Source organism: Rhea pennata, chromosome 1 (assembly GCF_028389875.1).
Source record: "Rhea pennata isolate bPtePen1 chromosome 1, bPtePen1.pri, whole genome shotgun sequence".
In the NCBI taxonomy this organism is placed as follows: domain Eukaryota; kingdom Metazoa; phylum Chordata; class Aves; order Rheiformes; family Rheidae; genus Rhea; species Rhea pennata.
This window is the reverse complement of record NC_084663.1, coordinates 74,021,144-74,039,734: the sequence shown is the minus strand read 5'-3', so window position 1 is coordinate 74,039,734 and position 18,591 is coordinate 74,021,144. Positions and strand designations below refer to the sequence as shown.

The 18,591-nt window shown below is 38.2% G+C and overlaps 1 protein-coding gene across 2 annotated transcripts in view; it reads right to left on the bottom strand.

The window, feature by feature from the left end:
- ABCC9 (ATP binding cassette subfamily C member 9) overlaps window positions 1-18,591 on the bottom strand; it is an 84,342-nt gene that overhangs the window by 21,592 nt on the left and 44,159 nt on the right. For both annotated transcript variants that reach the window (XM_062591798.1, XM_062591809.1), the window contains exons 18-28: window positions 13,128-13,166; window positions 11,419-11,517; window positions 9,971-10,055; window positions 8,529-8,609; window positions 7,671-7,808; window positions 7,043-7,168; window positions 6,415-6,511; window positions 3,261-3,508; window positions 2,176-2,324; window positions 1,301-1,370; window positions 311-468 (exon numbers count right to left, since the gene is read on the bottom strand). In XM_062591798.1, coding sequence (XP_062447782.1) covers window positions 311-468; window positions 1,301-1,370; window positions 2,176-2,324; window positions 3,261-3,508; window positions 6,415-6,511; window positions 7,043-7,168; window positions 7,671-7,808; window positions 8,529-8,609; window positions 9,971-10,055; window positions 11,419-11,517; window positions 13,128-13,166 — 1,290 coding nt within the window. The remainder of the gene's footprint in view (window positions 1-310; window positions 469-1,300; window positions 1,371-2,175; window positions 2,325-3,260; window positions 3,509-6,414; window positions 6,512-7,042; window positions 7,169-7,670; window positions 7,809-8,528; window positions 8,610-9,970; window positions 10,056-11,418; window positions 11,518-13,127; window positions 13,167-18,591) is intronic.

Genomic DNA, 18,591 nt, shown 5'->3' with positions numbered 1-18,591 from the left:
CTCAGAAGGTCAAAGTTAAGCTTTGACCAGATCCTAGTTAGGTCAGTTGACTAATAAATTTCATGCTAACCGGTTTCTGGAACAAACCGTATAAAAGAGGGATGCAGCTAGTATCACTTCCCATCATGCCGCATTTATAGTCAGGTCAGCTGACATCTTCCAGCATATGGCTCAAATGCATACCCCAGGATCGAAAGAAGGATACCATAGTCACTATGACTAATTTTTCCTTTGATTAGCTTCATCTACCTCACATTTCATCAAAATCCTTACACACAAATTTTTAAAAGGACACTTTTTTAATACATACTTGGAAGCAACTCTGAAGTATTTCTGGATAAAATAAAAAGCAATCCCGAGAGGCACGAGGGCAACAAGGAACCATGGAGTGGCATATGAGATCATTCCAATGGCCGACAGGCAGAGTAAGGTGGACCGGGTAAGTGACTCTAGGGTAGGAGGAATGTGCTAGAGCAAAAAGAAGAAAATATATAAAACAAAAATCACAGAGAGTACCACTACATGCCTTTCCCTGTAGAGAACCATAGGGAAAGTGGAACAACCATCACTTTCCACTAACTGGCATTCCCTTTATACTGAGAGACTATCTGTTCATATTGGTCCACTACTGTAGCGTGCAGAAGTTAAAAATGAGTCATCAGGATTTTCTAGAGGTCAGTGTTTCAGAGATTACGGGGAAGTAGGAGCCATTTCCATCTTGTTTAAATAACAGGCAAGAAAGAGATATTGTTCTTGGTACACCAAATATTTACAGAAACAGCATGCTCTTTCTCAGAGCCTTGCATTTTTTCTTCTGTTTTCCCACCACCCTTACATTCAGGATTATTGCTCATCCAAACATTTTGATTCACAGGCATAGCAGAAGCATCCCTTTCTCTCCTGAATGCTCTAAAGTTATGTATACTACAGCCAGGAGCAGTTATCTAATTATTTCATATGTACTCCCATATGCTAAATGTTATCATGTTTTACCCTATTTATTCCTGTTTTGAGCAAAAAATCTTGTGTTTTGCTAACACAAATCTTCCAACAGAAGCAACCAGTCCTATTCTGGTTGTGAAGAGATAGAGAGCCAGCCATCCTCCACAATGTTCATTCATTGCTGAAAGAGTACATATAATTTCTATTTTGAATTTGTCTTTTTTTCTGTTATCATCTCCAGAACTGTTTTTTGCTATGTCTTTCTCTATTGAGCACTTTAATACATCCTCTGTTCAGTAGTTAGGTGACAACTTACAGAGCCAAGATACTCTAAAACAGAATATGTTGATATGTCTACCTGATCAATGATATTTGTATCAGCAGAGAAGCGATTTAGAATTAGCCCCAATGGAGTTGTATCGAAGAACCTGTTGAACAAAGTAAAAGCAAAAAGTTAGCTGACAAGGCATTCCAGTTTTGTATAAAAAGCCCGGTCAGATAGAACATAGGCTTGTGTCCAGCCATTGCACAGCCATTGTGTCCAGCTAAACCAAGCAGCAAAGATAAATAACCCATCGAATCGTAATGTCTGCATTCTGATTATCCAAATGGTTCTGTTGATAGTTTTATTCCCTAACTTTTAAGCCTCCTCTTCCAAAAAGCTGTCATCTTGTCCTTTACTCTTTCATTCACGCCCTGGCTCCCTCAAGGTTTAAGATCCATCTTAAAGGTCACATGCTGTCCCTGACTGCCATTCAACTTCCTGCATAGGACAGGGCACTGAGACTCAGTCGTTTCATGAAAGAACTGTGATAACTGTACTCAGTATGCAGGCATCCTTTTGGCCGATCCACTGCCTGTGTGAGGCTGCAGTTAGTGTGCACAGAACATAGCTCCCGGCTGTTCGAAGCAGCTTGGTGTCCACATTGTTCAACCACATGCCCATTGCTCCGCCTTGAAACTGGTGCCCTTGAGCTAGGTCTGCACTCAAAATCTTCCTTGACACTCAGGCCTTGGGAATTGCTAGCCACCTGACATTTACGTTTCAGGCAGATGAAAGAAAGGGTCAGAATTTCATGAAAATATTTTTCCCTTCATCACTTTATTTTCACTTTTTGAGGACTTGAAGAAAAAAGGCAAGAAAAGAACTTTCCACAGGAGTACCCTTCCAGTTACAAAGAGGACAGTTTCCAACCACGTAGCTTTTCAGGAGGAACATTATTTTTGCTGTACCTGATTGGCCCGAGGATGATCTTGTTGAGTAGATTATGGTGTAGGTTTTTGGCTGCTGTGAGGCCCATCCACTCCACAGTCAGAGATGTGATGAGGCAAAGGACAATCCCTGCTCCGGAAAGGATGCTGAACACAGCTACATGATAGGTCTAATAAAATGACAAATACATCAATCCTAGAAATAAACACACTGTTTTTTTCCCTACTACGAAGAGCCCAATCCACTACTCTTCAAAATTAGTACCCGGCACTAATCAGCTGGTATGTCAGAATGCACGTGCTGCATAATTATTTTAATCTTTGAGAAATAAGAGAACTGTCCTGGAATTGCAATTCATCAAGTTCACATAATTAGAAGATCTGGCCATGTTCAAGATCCCTCAAGCTACTGATGAGCATCCTTCAAGACCCTGAAGTGAAAGTACTTAGAACTATGAAGATAAACTGACTTGATAAATATGTAAATATGCAAATTGTTAGCTGATAAATTCAGACAAACAGAGTAGAACCTCTCAAGAATTTAGGCGTTTGAGAGACATTGGAAAGGTCTACACCATTAAGTGAAAGCACCACAAAAATTCACAGAGCAAATCCTAAACTAATCTGGCAGGGCTATAACAAATTTAAGCTTTCTGAAAGTTTACCAAGTGGATTCTGCTGAGATATTTGTATAGTAGCCGAATCTACAACAATAAGCAAATCCTATTTAAGTAGAATTTTTGGAGAATGTTTTTATCTGGCAGGACATAACTGCATACCCAGCACTTAGGAAAATGGGGTCATTCACTTAGTTATTAAAAAACACAGATGGTAAAGTTTAGCATGAGTTTTCTACCTTTGAAAATGTAAGTCAATAATTTTTCTAACCTGAACTGTGCTTCTTTTTCAGTTTTATATGTTTAAAAAAGTTGATAAAATTTGAATTGTCTTATATTTTATCTTAATTCGCTTATTCTATATAATAATTGATCTGACTATATTTATCTTCCTAGTTTAACTAGTTTTAGATGAACAGCAAATAATTATGTGAGAATACTTTCTTTTTTTTTCTAGTAAAGAAAAAGTTTTGCCAAGATATGGCCCACCTTCTTTGTGCTCTTAACGTCGTCAATGTTCTTGGGTTCATTTGCATTGTCCATGGATGTCCATGTAGCCAGCCAATAATCTATGGCTACTATAACTGAGTGTTTTAACAACTTTGAGAAAATCATCAGAAAGAGCAAGAAAAATCCTCCAGATGTTAGATATCTCCAGCAGGTTTTCCATGGCATCTTTGTCCTGAGTCTTAAGACAGTTGACATATTGTCATCTTCATCTTCTTCCTCTTCTTCCTCTGTGACTCAGACATTTGATCAAATTAGTCTGGATTCAGTACTTCACAGGGGATTTTCCCTGTTTTTATTGGATTTGTTTGACTTTTTTGTTTTGAATTGTACGTTTTAATGACAAATTTCAATTTAACATTGAAAACAGCAAACACTTCATACATATTTTCATAAGAATTTCCTCATGCTCTTTGAGCAACTCTATGGACTGTCAATCTTTGACTAGATATAGTTTCGTTAAGAAAATATTTTTGTAAGTCAAGTCTTCAGTTTTGACTGCATTTATAGTAGATACTAGGCCTGGAAAGCTCAAAACCTTTCCCAACCTGTTCAGCTGTTTCTATTACATAGTCAGCAGAGCACTTAGAGTTACATGGAAAGATAGAATGCTTTCCCAGGCTTTCCATCCAGAGGCACTGTCATCTGTTGCATAAGAGAATTTCACTTCAACGTTATTTAGCAGTACTAAAATTTTATCTATATAAAGGAGCTCAGACACAAGATTAAGACTTCTTCCAGTCCTACTTTTGATGATATGATAATCATTCGCATCATACTGAAATACAACATAGTGGCAGACTTCTGTTCTGGAAGATGTATATTTCATATATACATTCACAATACCTTTTAAAGATTGTATTTCTCCAAATAATAAGACTATAACATCTAACAGTCCTGCAGGACACACTTGGGAAGGCAAATGTTGACCTGCTTTTACTAGGCAGTCTTAAACTTACAGTACATTAAACATATTTCTGATTCTGAGTATTAAAAATGAATTAGTAAGTGATTTCCTGAAGTTGAAATTACACATGTTTTGGGACATAGAGACTCTGCATACAATCCCAGTCATGTAATGGGTGACATAATAAGTATGGGTGGCTCGAATGCGATGCCAGGTTACTTTTCAAGCATAAAGTTGCTGATATCTGTTTTATGATCCCAATGATGTCTGTATTTTGCAGAGACTATATGGACATGTCTCTTTTCCCTGTGTTTTCTGTCTTACCCCTGGAAGAAGATATTGGTTTCTAGTCTCTTGGATTAGGTTGTTGACAAGGCTGTCCTGCAAAGATCAAAAGTAGGAGCTTGGGACTGACCTTGATTAAACATCTCCAAGAATTCTACTGATAAGTGTGATGATGACATACTAGGAGGTATTCTGTTCAGCTCCACTAAAGAACTATGAAGCCACCATGTTCATCTCAGGTGCTTTGGAGTTCAGCACTGCCTATTGCACAGTGATGATAGAATCATAGAATCAGTAAGGTTGGAAGGGACCTCTGGAGATCATCTAGTCCAACCTCCCTGCTCAAGCAGGGTCACCTACAGCATGCTAGACAGGGTTGCATCAAGGTGGGCCTTGAATATCTTCAGAAAAGGAGACCCCACAACCTCTCTGGGCAACCTGTTCCAATGCTCTGTCACTCTCACAGGAAAGAAATTCCTCCTCACATTCAGGCAGAACTTCCTGTGCTTCAGTTTCTGCCCATTGCTTCTTGTGCTGTCACATGGGACAACTGAAAAGAGTTTGGCCCCATCCCCTTGACACCCTCCATTCAGAAACTTATACACATTGATAAGATCCCCCCTCAGTCTTCTCTTCCCCAGGCTGAAGAGGCCCAGCTCTCACAGCTGTTCCTCATAGGGCAGATGCTCCAGCCCTCTGATCATCTTTATAGCCCTACGCTGGACTCTCTCCAGTAGCTCCATGTCTCTCTTGTACCAGCGAGCCCAGAACTGGATGCAGTATTTGAGATGAGGCCTCACTAGGGCTGAGTAGAGGGGCAGGATCACCTCCCTCAACCTGCTGACAACAGTCTTCCTAATGTACCTCAAGATACCATTGGCCTTCTTCGCCACAAGGGCACATTGCTGGCTCATGGTCAACTTGTTGTCCACCAGGACTCCCTGGTCCTTCTCTGCAGAGCTGCTCTCCAGCAGGTCAATCCCCAGCCTGTACTGGTGCCTAGGGTTATTTTTCCCTAGGTGCAGGACTCTGCACTTGCCCTTGTTGAACCTCATGAGGTGATGGGAATCTCTTTGAAATGGAGCAGTTCTAGCTCTATTGACCCCTGACTTAAGATGGCAATCCATCATGAGTTTTGTCAGATGAGATATACGGCAGCATTAAATAGCCTGCAAAAAGCCAGTGTGCTTTCTACAGTCATTTCAACATTGCCATGAGAATCCCTGTGGTTTTTTGCTCCCTTAGAGTTATGAGGAAGCATGCAGTTCATCTCTTCTCTTCCCTGGCACCATCCTACTGCTTGCCAGGACCAACTACTCTCTATGCCTGGTCTAGTATCCCAGAAATGTTCTTGAGGGGTCTTATTGACAGCTGCCAATAAAATCTTCACCCAATTTGAAAAGTAAGGCAATCTGAATCTCACACTACTCTACTCCACCAAGACCAGGGAGACACAAGAAGCTAAGCTTAAGAATAAATCCTCAAACTATTCCCACAAATAGATTCAATTTGAAAAACAGCCATAACTAAATCCATAACTAAAAAGATATTGAAAACAGCTATAAACTTAATTATACAGTGGTATTTTAAAAGCCTAGGACAGACTATTCACAGCCATAACTGATCTAACAGCATTCTGCCAATGACTAGACAGAACTACCTCAATTTACATTAACTACATTTCTTGTGACTGTTTTACTTCTGTCTCACCCTTCAATACCTCCTGGCAGTACTGGTTAGTACAGAAGCTAACTTGTTTTTGTACCCCTTTGGCCTTGCACAACATATAGAGAACTTTGTGAAGAATCCATTAACCAAGTCATATTCTAAATAAGTCAAAATAATGTTACTACCAAAGTAGTAACAATATACCCAGGTATTATTCAAGCGTAAAGGCAATGATACATATTAATAGAGTAAATGAAGTGAAGAGATAAAACATACCTTCATCTTCATCTTCCAGTTGTGCTTTGGATTCTCTGGGGTACATTGCTCTCCTAAGCGTTTTTCTCTCCAGAGTAGTCTGATCAGCTTCCATTTCCTGTAATAAGAAAACATTTTCATTAATTGGAGAGTTCAGCTGTCTGGCACTGTTTCAGCACCAAAAGTAACCTCAAAGAGAGTTTATTTGGATCATTTAGTTCACTGAATGCAAAAGCACAGTATTTTAGGATTTATGTTTCAGAAAAACCTGCTTTGTTGACTTTTTCCCCTCTCTCCTTCCTCCATTTTTTCATTCCCTCTCTTCTAGAATGATAATAGGGCTCTCAGAAAATAGGGCTATCGGAGATTTTAGGAAGCCATTTAGTTTGCCCCTTGCCACAGCAAAGTATCAACTGTGCCCATCCTAAAAAGATGTTTGTCTAATGTGCTCTTAAAGACCTCCTGTGATAAATATACCACACACTTCCTAGACAGTCTATTCCAGTTCTCGAAGCTTCTTCCAGTTCACAAGTTTTTCCTTAAAGTTTAGCTTAAAATTGGCTTGCTGACATGTTTTCATTTTTTTAATTAATTGAAAAAAAACATTTCCTTCCAGAAAGTCCATCCTTGCCCAAATATTCCTATTTACCTTTTCCAATTCTTGATCCGGGCGATTCATCAGAGTTTTCCAGTGTTCGTAAAGCTCAGTATCTTTGGTTTGTATATCCTTTAGTGTCCCTTCCCTAAGCACCATTCCATCCTTCATTGCAATGATCTAGGAAAATATTCAATAGGTCTTCTCAGTGACATATACCATAATCACTGACCTGGATGCTGCAAGACATGTCTCAGTACTGGTGAGATTACCAATATGCAGATTCCTGTGTTTATTGTATTCAACAATATTTTATCAACAACTTTTAAAGCTTGTTGACACAGCCCATACACTGAAACGTCTATAAGCTATGCTTATTTGTTCCCAAATTTACTTGTAAAAAGCATGGACAAGACATAATAATTAACAGTCATACTTGCAGTTAAGTCACAATTCTGCTGTGGCTTTCAATCAAAAAGTTTTTGCAAATAATGTGAAAGCAAAGTTATTCCTATTACTATAAAACATATACTTCCTAAAGTTGTTAGCCATCTGACTTAGAGAATCCGGAAGAAGAAACTCTATTACAGCAAAAAATAGTGATCTCATCAAGTGTCATGGTGCTAGCTTCAAATTTATGTTCACCATTAGCAAATTTGCATCACGGTGTCTCCTCTCTTACCCAGTCAGCATGTGGTAGATATTGTAACTTATGTGTCACAAGAACAAGAGTCCTTTTGTCTTCTTGGAGAAACTTCAAAATCCCTTCCTGCATTAAGTGATCACTTAAGTGAATGTCCAGTGCAGAGAACGGGTCATCCTGAAATAAAAAAGAAAAAAATCAAAACCGTCTTCTTTCAGAAGTTTTTTAAAAATAGAAACATCTGCCATTACTAATATTTCAGCACTTCTAATGACTAAGACCTAGTCAGACGGCCAAACAATGAAACAGTGAGCCAGAATCCATTCTCTTTGATTCACATCAATAACTCAGTTCATTTGTCACGTCTAGATCTATAGTGCTGGTGGCACAGTGACAGTATGAGGTAAACCTGATTGGGAAGACTAGATCCACTTGGATACTAGATACTTGGACTGAGTATGGCTAGCAGTCAGACAATACTCAGACTTCATTTCTTGGCTTCTCCAGAGGTCTCTCAGCAAGGATGTTAGTATACAAATATTCAGTAGTAGACTGCTGAATACTCAATCTTTTCATTTCCCAGAATTAGCTTCATTATGATGCTTTTCCTTATCCAGAAATTCTGTTGATTTCTGTAGGAATGTGTTGATACTAGGTCATCACTGAGAGTGAGTGCAAGTTGAAGAATCTGTTACCCTCTTCCAATGTTAATCTCTGTAAGTGATTCCTCCTTCATCAGTCTCTCAGTATGCTTTGGTACTGCCTCTGGTGGTTTATATCTTGTCTCTGTAATTTGCATTGGATGTTGAATACAAGTCCATATAGAAAAGCCAAATATAAGGAATGACAGGTTTATTACTACCTTTCCATACTTCATATGAGAAAGAATAATCTTACCAGGAAGACAATATTGGTGTTCTGATAGAGTGCTCGTGCTACGCAGATCCTCTGTCGTTGGCCGCCACTTAAATTAATCCCCTAATGAATATAATGGATCAGAAATATGCACATTTGAATAAACATTATGCTAGGATATGAGAAATGTGGTATTTTGTGATTACACAGAGTTCTGATAAAAAGGAAAAGCTTAGTTAAAGTGCTAATCCTGTTGATAAATAAGTGTAATCCTCGTAAAATATCCCAAGAAAAAATGATTATTCAGAAACTAATCATGAATTATAAACATCTTCCCTAAGCACAGTAGGCTTCTTAGATTGAAAAAAACAATCAATACTAACATCAAATTACCTAAGCAAAACAGAGAATACTATGATCAAAAAAAATTTTTTTTGAAATACAGCAGAACAAGGAAGAAAGGTTTATTTTTTAATATTAACAAAATAAAAACTAAGATGTATCTATTCAAAAAGGAATGGTTAATAAAATTGTTTTCCCGTTTCCAAGAGTTTCTCAGCCACTAAGATGACAGTTTCACTTCTGGCATGTCCACAGTGCAGTCCAAGGATGTATAACTGCTCATGTGCACATCTCTGAAGTGTTAATGACCCAATTAACTTGCCAAACAAGATCTGTGCTGTGGCTGTACAGCTCAGCCTTGTCCAGCTGTCCAAGTTACCCAAGGATGTTTCAATTAAGCTTCATTCTGCCATACATATATTATTGGGATGCCAAAGTCAGTTTTATTAAACTAACTCATTCACATATTCAGATTGCAATGGAGATGTGTTTGACAAGAGCTTGGGCACAAAACTCTGCTTATTTGAAATCAGTGCCAAGTAACCCTATTTTCTTGCATGACACAGCATACAATATAAATTTACTGTGTGCTCACTTACAGCAACACCTCTTCGCCATACTGTAAAAGGGCTACATTTTCACTCACTTTAAAGCCAACTTATCTGGTTACCTACTGCCTTACTGGTGTAAGCTTATCCCACAGTGAACATCAAACTCACTGACATAACTGCAATGAATCTTCTGCAATTTTCTGATCAAATCTGTAAAGTATTAATCCCTTCAGTATCTGTTTTTTTAATGATGTATCATAAAATCCAATATAGTAATTCTATGGCATTTGAAGAAACAGTTTATGCATGGGGGAAAAATCTAATTTCTGAAACAAAATGAGTTATTTGGATTTATCCCTGTCCTGAGATCTCCAGATTAGAGATCACATGCTAATATCATCTACTGTCATAACACCTTGCTCAATGTCATGACTACCCAGAATGCTGTAGCAGTTAATATTGAGAAACCGCAATAAGTCCTGGTGAATTACTAGTTATTTATGAGGCTGGGACCCCCATAGGTGAGTGATGCCAGAGAGAATCTTCTTAATACATAGGCCAAGTAGATATAAAAGCCTCCATATTATTTACCCTTTCTCCAATTTCTGTCTGATCACCAAATGGTAGTAAGTCAATATCAGGCTGCAGAGAGCACGCATCTGTAACAGCTTTGTACCTGTAAAAAGAGCATGATCATCACAATTATTTAACCAACCACTTTCTTTACTAGCACAAGAATCTCTAGCTCAAGCTCACTGCCAAGTTATGGTGGCTCTATGATGGCCAGATAATTGCAAAAATAAGTGGGGCAAGCATCATAAAAAATGACATTTTTATTAGAGATCATTATTGGAAAGCCTACTTTTTAAAGATTTGATGACTTAAATTACTGAGTGCATGTCTCCCTGACATGGAACTATTTTGCTGGACTCTGGAGTATTTAATTTTTCAATCAGTTTTTATTCTTCTCCTTTTAAGTGCCTCTTCATTTACTTCAGTGTGATTACAAGACAAAGAGTTCTTACAGTACTTCTGATGTTGCCAGAATCAGCAAACCATTTGCTGGAACTCAAAATCTCTTTGGAAATTTCTAACTCTGTGGGGTATCTTGGATGATATGCTATCAAGCAGCTGGGATCAGACTATTTGAGTGATGTAATTCAGCCTTTCCCCTTTGATATGGGTAAAATTAGGCTGATTTGCACTAGGTAAGAATCTGGTCCCTGACATTTTATGGTTTTATCTGGACTGTGAGATATTCACTCATTGGTAATTTTTTCTGGAGCAGGAATGCAGTCATGCATCTTAGCAAAGCATACACTGAGAGGAATAGGATGTGTTTTTTCATGACTTAAAACAAAGTCAGCGTTGCTTTTGAAAGCTTCAGCAATTTGTTTTCCTTAAGTCACTTTTTCCACTGCATCTGTTAGCTGACCTTTTAGAAGGACATAAGTGCTTAAGAAGGACAAATGCAGGGTAGGTAAAATAGAAGCTACACACCTCAGCTTTCACTCTCTCTTCTCCTGTATTTTCCAAGGAAGAACTAAGATTATTTCCTTGAGGTAAGCACACTTGAGGCACCCAATCTTAACACATGAGGAATTTCTGTAAAGTGGTTGGTCCAGTACCTTGATCACAGCAGCATAAGGACACAAGCTCAAAAGAAATACGACTAGTGTCTCTGATTCCAGAGTCCTCTGGCAACCTCAGGCTCCATTAAACAAAATAAAAAAACATCACTGGTCTCCAAGGATGAGATTCATCTCACCTGACTTTAGCTGCTTGAAAAATATACATACGACTTCCTCTGTATCCCATGGAGAGAGAGAGCCACTGCCAATGTGTGATTCCTCACACATGTTCTAGACACACATCCTGATTAGAGAGGAAGCCCTGAAAGAGCAGTTTAAATCAGAAATTTGCCTTTAAAATGGCTGAAGTCAGGTGAGCTAAATCCATCCTGGGGTAACGTGCACTGATACTTTTCTGACTCTGCAAACTTCCCTTTTTTTTGCCACTGCACGTGGGTTGATAATTACCTCTGTTTGTTAAATGGGCTCCCAAAGATAATGTTTTCCTCCACTGTTGCGTTCAATAGCCATGGCTTCTGAGCTGCATAAGCCACTGAGTATCTGTTTCTACCAGAGACAGACAGATAAAAAGCATTGGTAAAAAGCAAAGCACCCCTGTGAAATGTCTGAGAATTGAGGGTAACAATTAGCGTTCATAAAAAACCATAGAGAAACACATAAACAAAGCAACTGTTACAAAAGTGAAGAGTTTTAAATGAGATCTTTTGTTAGAACAGCACCCACTCTCTCCGCTAATTGCAAAATCTATATTCTAGGTTATTCTACCATAAATTTCTGGTACCTACCTCAATTTAGTAACTATAATTGCAATGCAAAAGTGAATTATAAATAGTCAAAATTATGAGATTTTCTGACAAGTTATTGGGTAATTTTTCCTCTAACATCAAAACAGGTAGTGAAAAGGCACTGTTCAAATGTCATCAGTACATGTAATTCACTGCTTTCTGAAATTTTAGATTATTTTACATGGTTGTTCACTGAAATACTTTTCCTCAGCAGATGCCTTTTTATTTTAAGTCTATTAGGTCCTCGAAGGACTGATATGATATTGAAAACAAGGGCAGTTCGATACAGATTTGTAAGGAATCATTGCAATCTCCCGAGTAATTACTAGATACAGTTTTAAATGTCTAATAATTTTACAAATAATTTAAATATGTCTAAATACCTAATAAAATCTGTACAATAGGGATATGAATGTTTTTTTTCTTCTGGCTGATTTACCTATGTATTGTGACAAAGAAGATCATCCAATTTCAGATGCAGTTTCAGACATTTTTACAAGATGCCTGTGATGTGTAACGAAGCTGGTGTGAACTGGTAATGGCTTGTGAATCTGAATGCTCACACTCCTTCTCAGTCCCTTTGTTTATATTGCTTTAGGCCGAACTTTTGGTATAGTTTTGATCGCAAGTGTCTAGAGTTTGTTATTGAGAGAGAGGGCGCTAGGGTATGAGAAAGAGCTGGTTAGAAGCAGTCAGTAGCATCTCAAAAATTTTTAGGAGTTTTAGCAGTTTGATATATGCTAGTATGGAAACATGTCCTCAGGATGACCAGGTTTCAAATAATGATGTGGCTCCCAACCACAGCTATGTGTGCCACTACTTGTTTGCCACTTATGGGATGTTTTTAGTCTAGTTTGCCCTTCTCTTAAAACTGCAGGCCCGTTCGCTGAAGTCAGGGCTGGAATCACTAACCGACTTCAGCTGGAGCACATCTGGCTCCCTTGGCACATTGTCCACCTTGCTCTGTCGCACAGCTGGGGAGCTGGAACAGCACAAAACCCAGCGCCAATCAGAAAACACGCAAACAAATGGGAGGGCACAGGTAATGATAGAGAGAGGCCCTGTCTTGCAGGATATGGAGCACACTAAACTCCCAGGGGTGTCAAATGGGAGCTGGGAGCACTTAACATCTTTCAGATAAGACTTGGGCCTTTCTAAGATGTTAGACTTTAAACTCAGGTAGTGGTACAATGGCTAGAAGAGATTGGGATCCACTGGATTTAATACAATTTGTCAGTTAATCCTATAGTAAATGATTATTGACATGGTAAGAAAACACAGAAATGGCTGAAAGGTACAAAGATGAAGGTTCAAGGAGATTCTGAAGAAACAAATGAGTGTATTTAAACACACTAAAAACAGAAATAATACCTTCTGGATGCTTCAAAAGAAGGTTCAGTTTCATTTACACTGTAAGTTATGGTAAATGACATTTAGTAAGCTGGAAATATAGAGAATAACATTTTGTGCAAGTTTTATATTTAGGAAAACTGGAGTTAATATATATTTTTAAGAACAACATCAGTTAGGGTTTTTTGTTCTTAATGGGAAAATAAAGTCTAATTAGCAGCATATAATTTTCTAATTTCAACAGTTTCATATCTATAGTGTAGCTGTTAAACAGGCAAATTGACAGGGATGATAGAAAATATCTTTAAAATGAAAAGCATAGTCTAATATCTATTTTAAAAATGGAATTATTAATATAGCCTTGGTATAGAAAACATTCTCCATACTGTCAGCTTCTCCATACCATTCCACTGATGACCTGCAAAAGTTGATAGCTGTTCTAATTCAAATTTCTCTTGGATTGGCTTCACCGATACGTTTTTCTAAGATGCAGATAACACAGTTTTACTTGTGAATCAGAACAGGTTTTGAACACAGGACTACAGCATTAAAGTGAGTCTACATCAAGATAGGTATGACACCACAACAACTAGGCTTTTTCCAGTTAGTCCTCACTTCTTAAGGAACGTATGCATGAGATACATTTTGAAGAACACACAATGGCGGTAATGACATGAATGATTTTGCAGCTTTCCCTTGTTATTAATTGACTTGCTAATAGTGTTAAGGGCATGGAATGCTAGCCACAGGAGGTCTGTAATAGTGATGATGTCCATTGCCAGGAATGATGACACATCACTGCAAACTGCAAAACCTAAAAGAGTAAGGTTATGCCAGGTAAATGGAAGAAGACATTAGAAAGGACTAAAAAATGATATTATTAATTTGTTACTTGCCTAACTTCAAAAAACCCAAACAAATCCTCCTTTCTCAAACCTATGAATCCTCCAGATGAATATTTTACTGCTGAGACAGAAAAGTCTATTTGCCTGCTGAGATACCAGTAATAGCTGCTGCACTCTGAAACAGAGTATCCAACTCTGGCAAAGGGCAGAATAATTCCAAGAGCAGAGCTCTCGTAATGCTGGACTCACATATCTAACATCTTCCAAAAGTGCCAGAATTGAGACATATTGCTTTATGTGCTGCAGATCAACTCTCTAGGAGCCTTGATAATTCTTGCCTCTTGAGATGCACTATCACTGTGTTTTCTTGGAGCATTGATAGCCACAGAAGATGTTATAACATGAGAGATGACTAAGTACTGCTGATTATTTCAGAAAGGTCAGAGAGCACAAATCAAGGCTCAGAACACATATTACTTCACCAAAGTTGGTCCTTTATTCAGTAGAAGCTTCCAATCTTTTCTATAACAGAAAAAAAGTTACAAGAAAGCAAAAGATGGTGTCTACTGAGGAGAAATACAGTCAAGTCAAACAAAAAAAGAAGAAAACATAAATTTCTGCTATTATAAAACTTATATCAGCAGTGCATATAATGGTAGACAACAAAGGAGATAATGTTGTTATGGATATGTTTGGGAGTGCCCACTGAAGTACTATTTTACAAAAACTGGGCACAAGCCTTACAGGATCCCCTGTAATTCCTTACCAGAATTTCCGTGCTTTCCATTATAATCAGATAGGTTAATCAAATAGACAAGGACTAATTTTAGGATCCCAGTTTCTCAAACTCTTTTTCCGTGGTATGCAATATTTCATTGCATACTTAGCTTGATAACTATGCTTTAATTTTCCTGAATTCAGAGGTCTGTGAGAATTCACATTCATGAATAATCTCATAAATAAACACATGTGTAGGATCTTTGCTGAGCTGAGGCCTTCGCAAATAAGGAGATTAAATGTTTGGTCTCGTGCTTTATTACTCAATGCAAAAGAATGATGCAATTGCGGGGCATGGGAGTGGGCTGAAACTGAAGCTCCTGAGATTTCCATAAAGAGGTTTTTATTTGCACACTGGGATTAGTACTCTTTGCTCTAATTTTTTTACTTCTTGAAATGTGCTTGCTTATACTGATTTTCATTCTGTATCATAAAATATACATATTCCACAAAACAGGGCATGGGAAGTTCAATTCTGAAATGACAGTAAAGAACAAACTGATTAAACTGACTAGTTATATGACTTTTGACTACATCAACTGATCTGTCAGAAACATATTTAAATTAAAGTTTTAAGCCAACAGTAAAAAAAAAAAAAAAAAAAAGACCTAGCTGAAGGTTGGACAATTTGTGTACTAACTCTAGACATTTTAAAATAGACTAATGCATCTCTAACTGGGTCCAGATCTCCTCAGCTTGCAAAATGAATATGGAGGAGAATAAAGAGATACAAAATTTCTAGGATACCACTGTAACAGTGGGACAGATCATTTTCTTTTCTAATATGGGCAAGAGAATTCCAAGAAGTAAACATATGCATAGACTCTATCCAACAGTTTGGACAAATTATTTAGTTCTATTTTCCAATCATTTCAATTGGCCACAGCAGCACAGCAAGACTAGCAGCTATGCAGACTTCGGCTGCTGACACTTATCCAGCCAGCCATTTATCTCTGTATGGATAATGTCCTTCATTGTCTTCTACAAAGTACTATGGCTGCAATCTTTGATAAGTAGTTTCTCTTGGTAATTCTGCTGAAGGCAGTACTATTGTCTTAATTTTTCTTGAAGCCTTTCATAGCTTGAGTGCAGAACAGGCCATTTGTGAGGATCTAATTCATAATTCTTGTGTTGCCCATGTTTTTGACTTGGTACATAGTAACCGTTCTGCACAGAAACAAGTTCAACAGATAGAAAATCTGTTCAGATAGAAACAGATAGAAAATGTATACCCGGTTAAGATAGTTCTAACTGCATGGCTTGGTGTGGACACAGGGAATACATGTCTCTGTGTATTTGTCACATCTGTCTCTGAAAACTTAACTGAGTTTGAAACTCAGATCTCTTCTGAGTCTCTCACAAAAGGCTCAGCTGAATCACTGAATCTGGATAGCCTCACAATTCAGTATTTAAAAAGTCTCTCTAGTCCACTATTCATTGGGAAAAACAAAAACCGTTTTCTTGTCTTAGGTTTGTAATGTATCTCAGACATGTCTCATTTAACTGTGAAGAAATGAAATCTGGCCCATAAGATTTGTCCTGGCCAAGATCTTTTACAGAAAGATACACTAACACACTTTCTTTCCCTAAGATACTGAACCAGTGACAGCCCTGGCAATGGGATATACAGCTCTCTCTGTAGCCAGCTACAACAGCAGCAGTGTACCCGGGCTCCATGATGGGCTTTCAAAAAGATTCATGACAGGATTATTGCAATATAAATCAGGCCGAAGTCTGATCCATCTGAATTTGTTGGGGAATTCATCTAGCCTGCATTTTATCCTTGGATCAGTAGCTACATTAGTCAGGCATGAGGAATCATGTGGAAAGGGATTTAAGAGCATAAAGAGGCCCTTTACTATGATTTTGTTGTGTACAGCAACAGAGTCCACTTAGTTAAATACTCACGGTATCCTTCTGTACTCATCTCTCTGTCAGACATTATCAGCAAAACATAACTGGGTTTGTATTCAGCTATAACGCAGTAGCAAATTACAGATTGCAATGAACAGTCACTCAGTAAAGCTTCAGACACTCACATTTGAGTTATCAGTTTGGTTGTGTAGAGATTGCTAACCCACAGACAATATAAACTTAGTCTCTCTTGAACATCGTGATACTGGAGCAGAGTGTCTTGGAGAGTATAGTTTACAAAGGACAAAACGTGAAAGGCTATATGCATGTTACTAATCACAGCATGCATCCATAAAGCACTGGGCAAAATGTGACCTTTACTGGAAATCTTTACTTGGAAACACTAACAAATTTAGGAAATAATCCTAAGAAAAGTTAAGCATCTGCAAAATCTCAAACTTGTCTGAATAGGAAATGATAAATGTTCAGCAAGTCCCAAATACTAGCTAAAAATACAACATCAGCAAAGTTAGGATTTCTCGTCCCTGCCTGGTAATGATCCTGCCATATTATCTCAGAATTTCCCTTCAGTACAAGTCAATCTCGCTTCTAGAGATTCTCACAGTCTTTCTCAAATACATCTTTGAAAAGTCATGAGAATAATTTTAATGTACACTCTAGTCACTCCTTGTTTTTTTTTAATTACTCAGAAAACAAAATGCCTCATTGCAATGGCAACTTTCTCATTGCATGTTTCAAAGGAATTAACTGTGCCACATGCTATTACTATAGGTCATACATTCTTTGTTCATCAAAATTTAAACTCACATCTGATTTAAAAAAAAAAAAAAAAAAAAAAGTTATTCTTGCTTTGGCTCCAATTGTACCTACTACTCCAGTGAGATCATACGTTTTAGAATAGCTGTTCATACTGTTTTAGACAGTGAAATGCAGCTAGAGAACAAAAAACTCCACACGTATTAGTGTAGGAAAAGAAAAAGTAACCAGCTTGCAACATTGCTGTAGGAAAAAGATGACAGCAGGTAACTATTCAAGGGATGGGGCAAAAAAACCTGCCTCTGTGGCAAAATTCACCCAGGACAGGAGGCAATGGGTATAAACTGAAACAAAGGAAATTCCACTTGAACATAAGAAAACACTTCTTTACTGTGAGGATGGTTGAACACTGTAAAGATTGCCCAGAGAGGCTGTGAAGTCTCCATCTTTGGAGATATTCACAACCCAGCTGGACGTGGTCCTGGGCAACCTGCTCTAGACGGCCTTGCTTGAGCGGGGTGTTGGATCAGATGATGGACCTCTCCAGAGGCCCCTTCAAACCCTATATATTTTGTGATTCAGTTATTCAAATGTTCAATAAGAAGACTGTGGCATGGCAGATTAGGGAAACAGCACTGATCTTTAAAATCGCAGAGATAGTCCCGAGGTTATAGCACATCCCTTCCACAGTCTCTGTCCTACCTTATGGCAGGAACAGTTGTTGCTCTCCCACCTAGTATCTGTGTGAAGTTCTCATTCATTGGATCTGAATTCATGTGGATCCAGATGTCTGACCTCATAGGCAACTCTGTCCTCACAGCAACTTCTTTTGAACCTTAACACTCTAGGTATTCAGTGTCCCCTGGATGCTTTCTGTAGATGTTAGTGTGAAGACTTACACTGATTTCTTTAGGCTGAGGCTCGGGCAGATACCAGGGATAGGGGAAAGTGCTGCTCACAAGTTATTATATAACCTTTTCCTGCCAGCAGCAGTATCACTGAGTGGGAAACACAACCTTTCCTGTATGCTCTTGCCCCACACATTGAAGAAGCTCCAGCCTGTCATTCTGTCACAGGTATACAGTTGCAGTATAACAGTATGGAAAACATAGGAGCTGACTTAATAATCTAGGTAGGAATCCAAACTAGAGCACTGTCTTTTCTTCTGCATTTGTTAGCTATCCCATTCCTTCAATGCTTCTTGCAGAATGTCACTATTTTCACAACTTGAG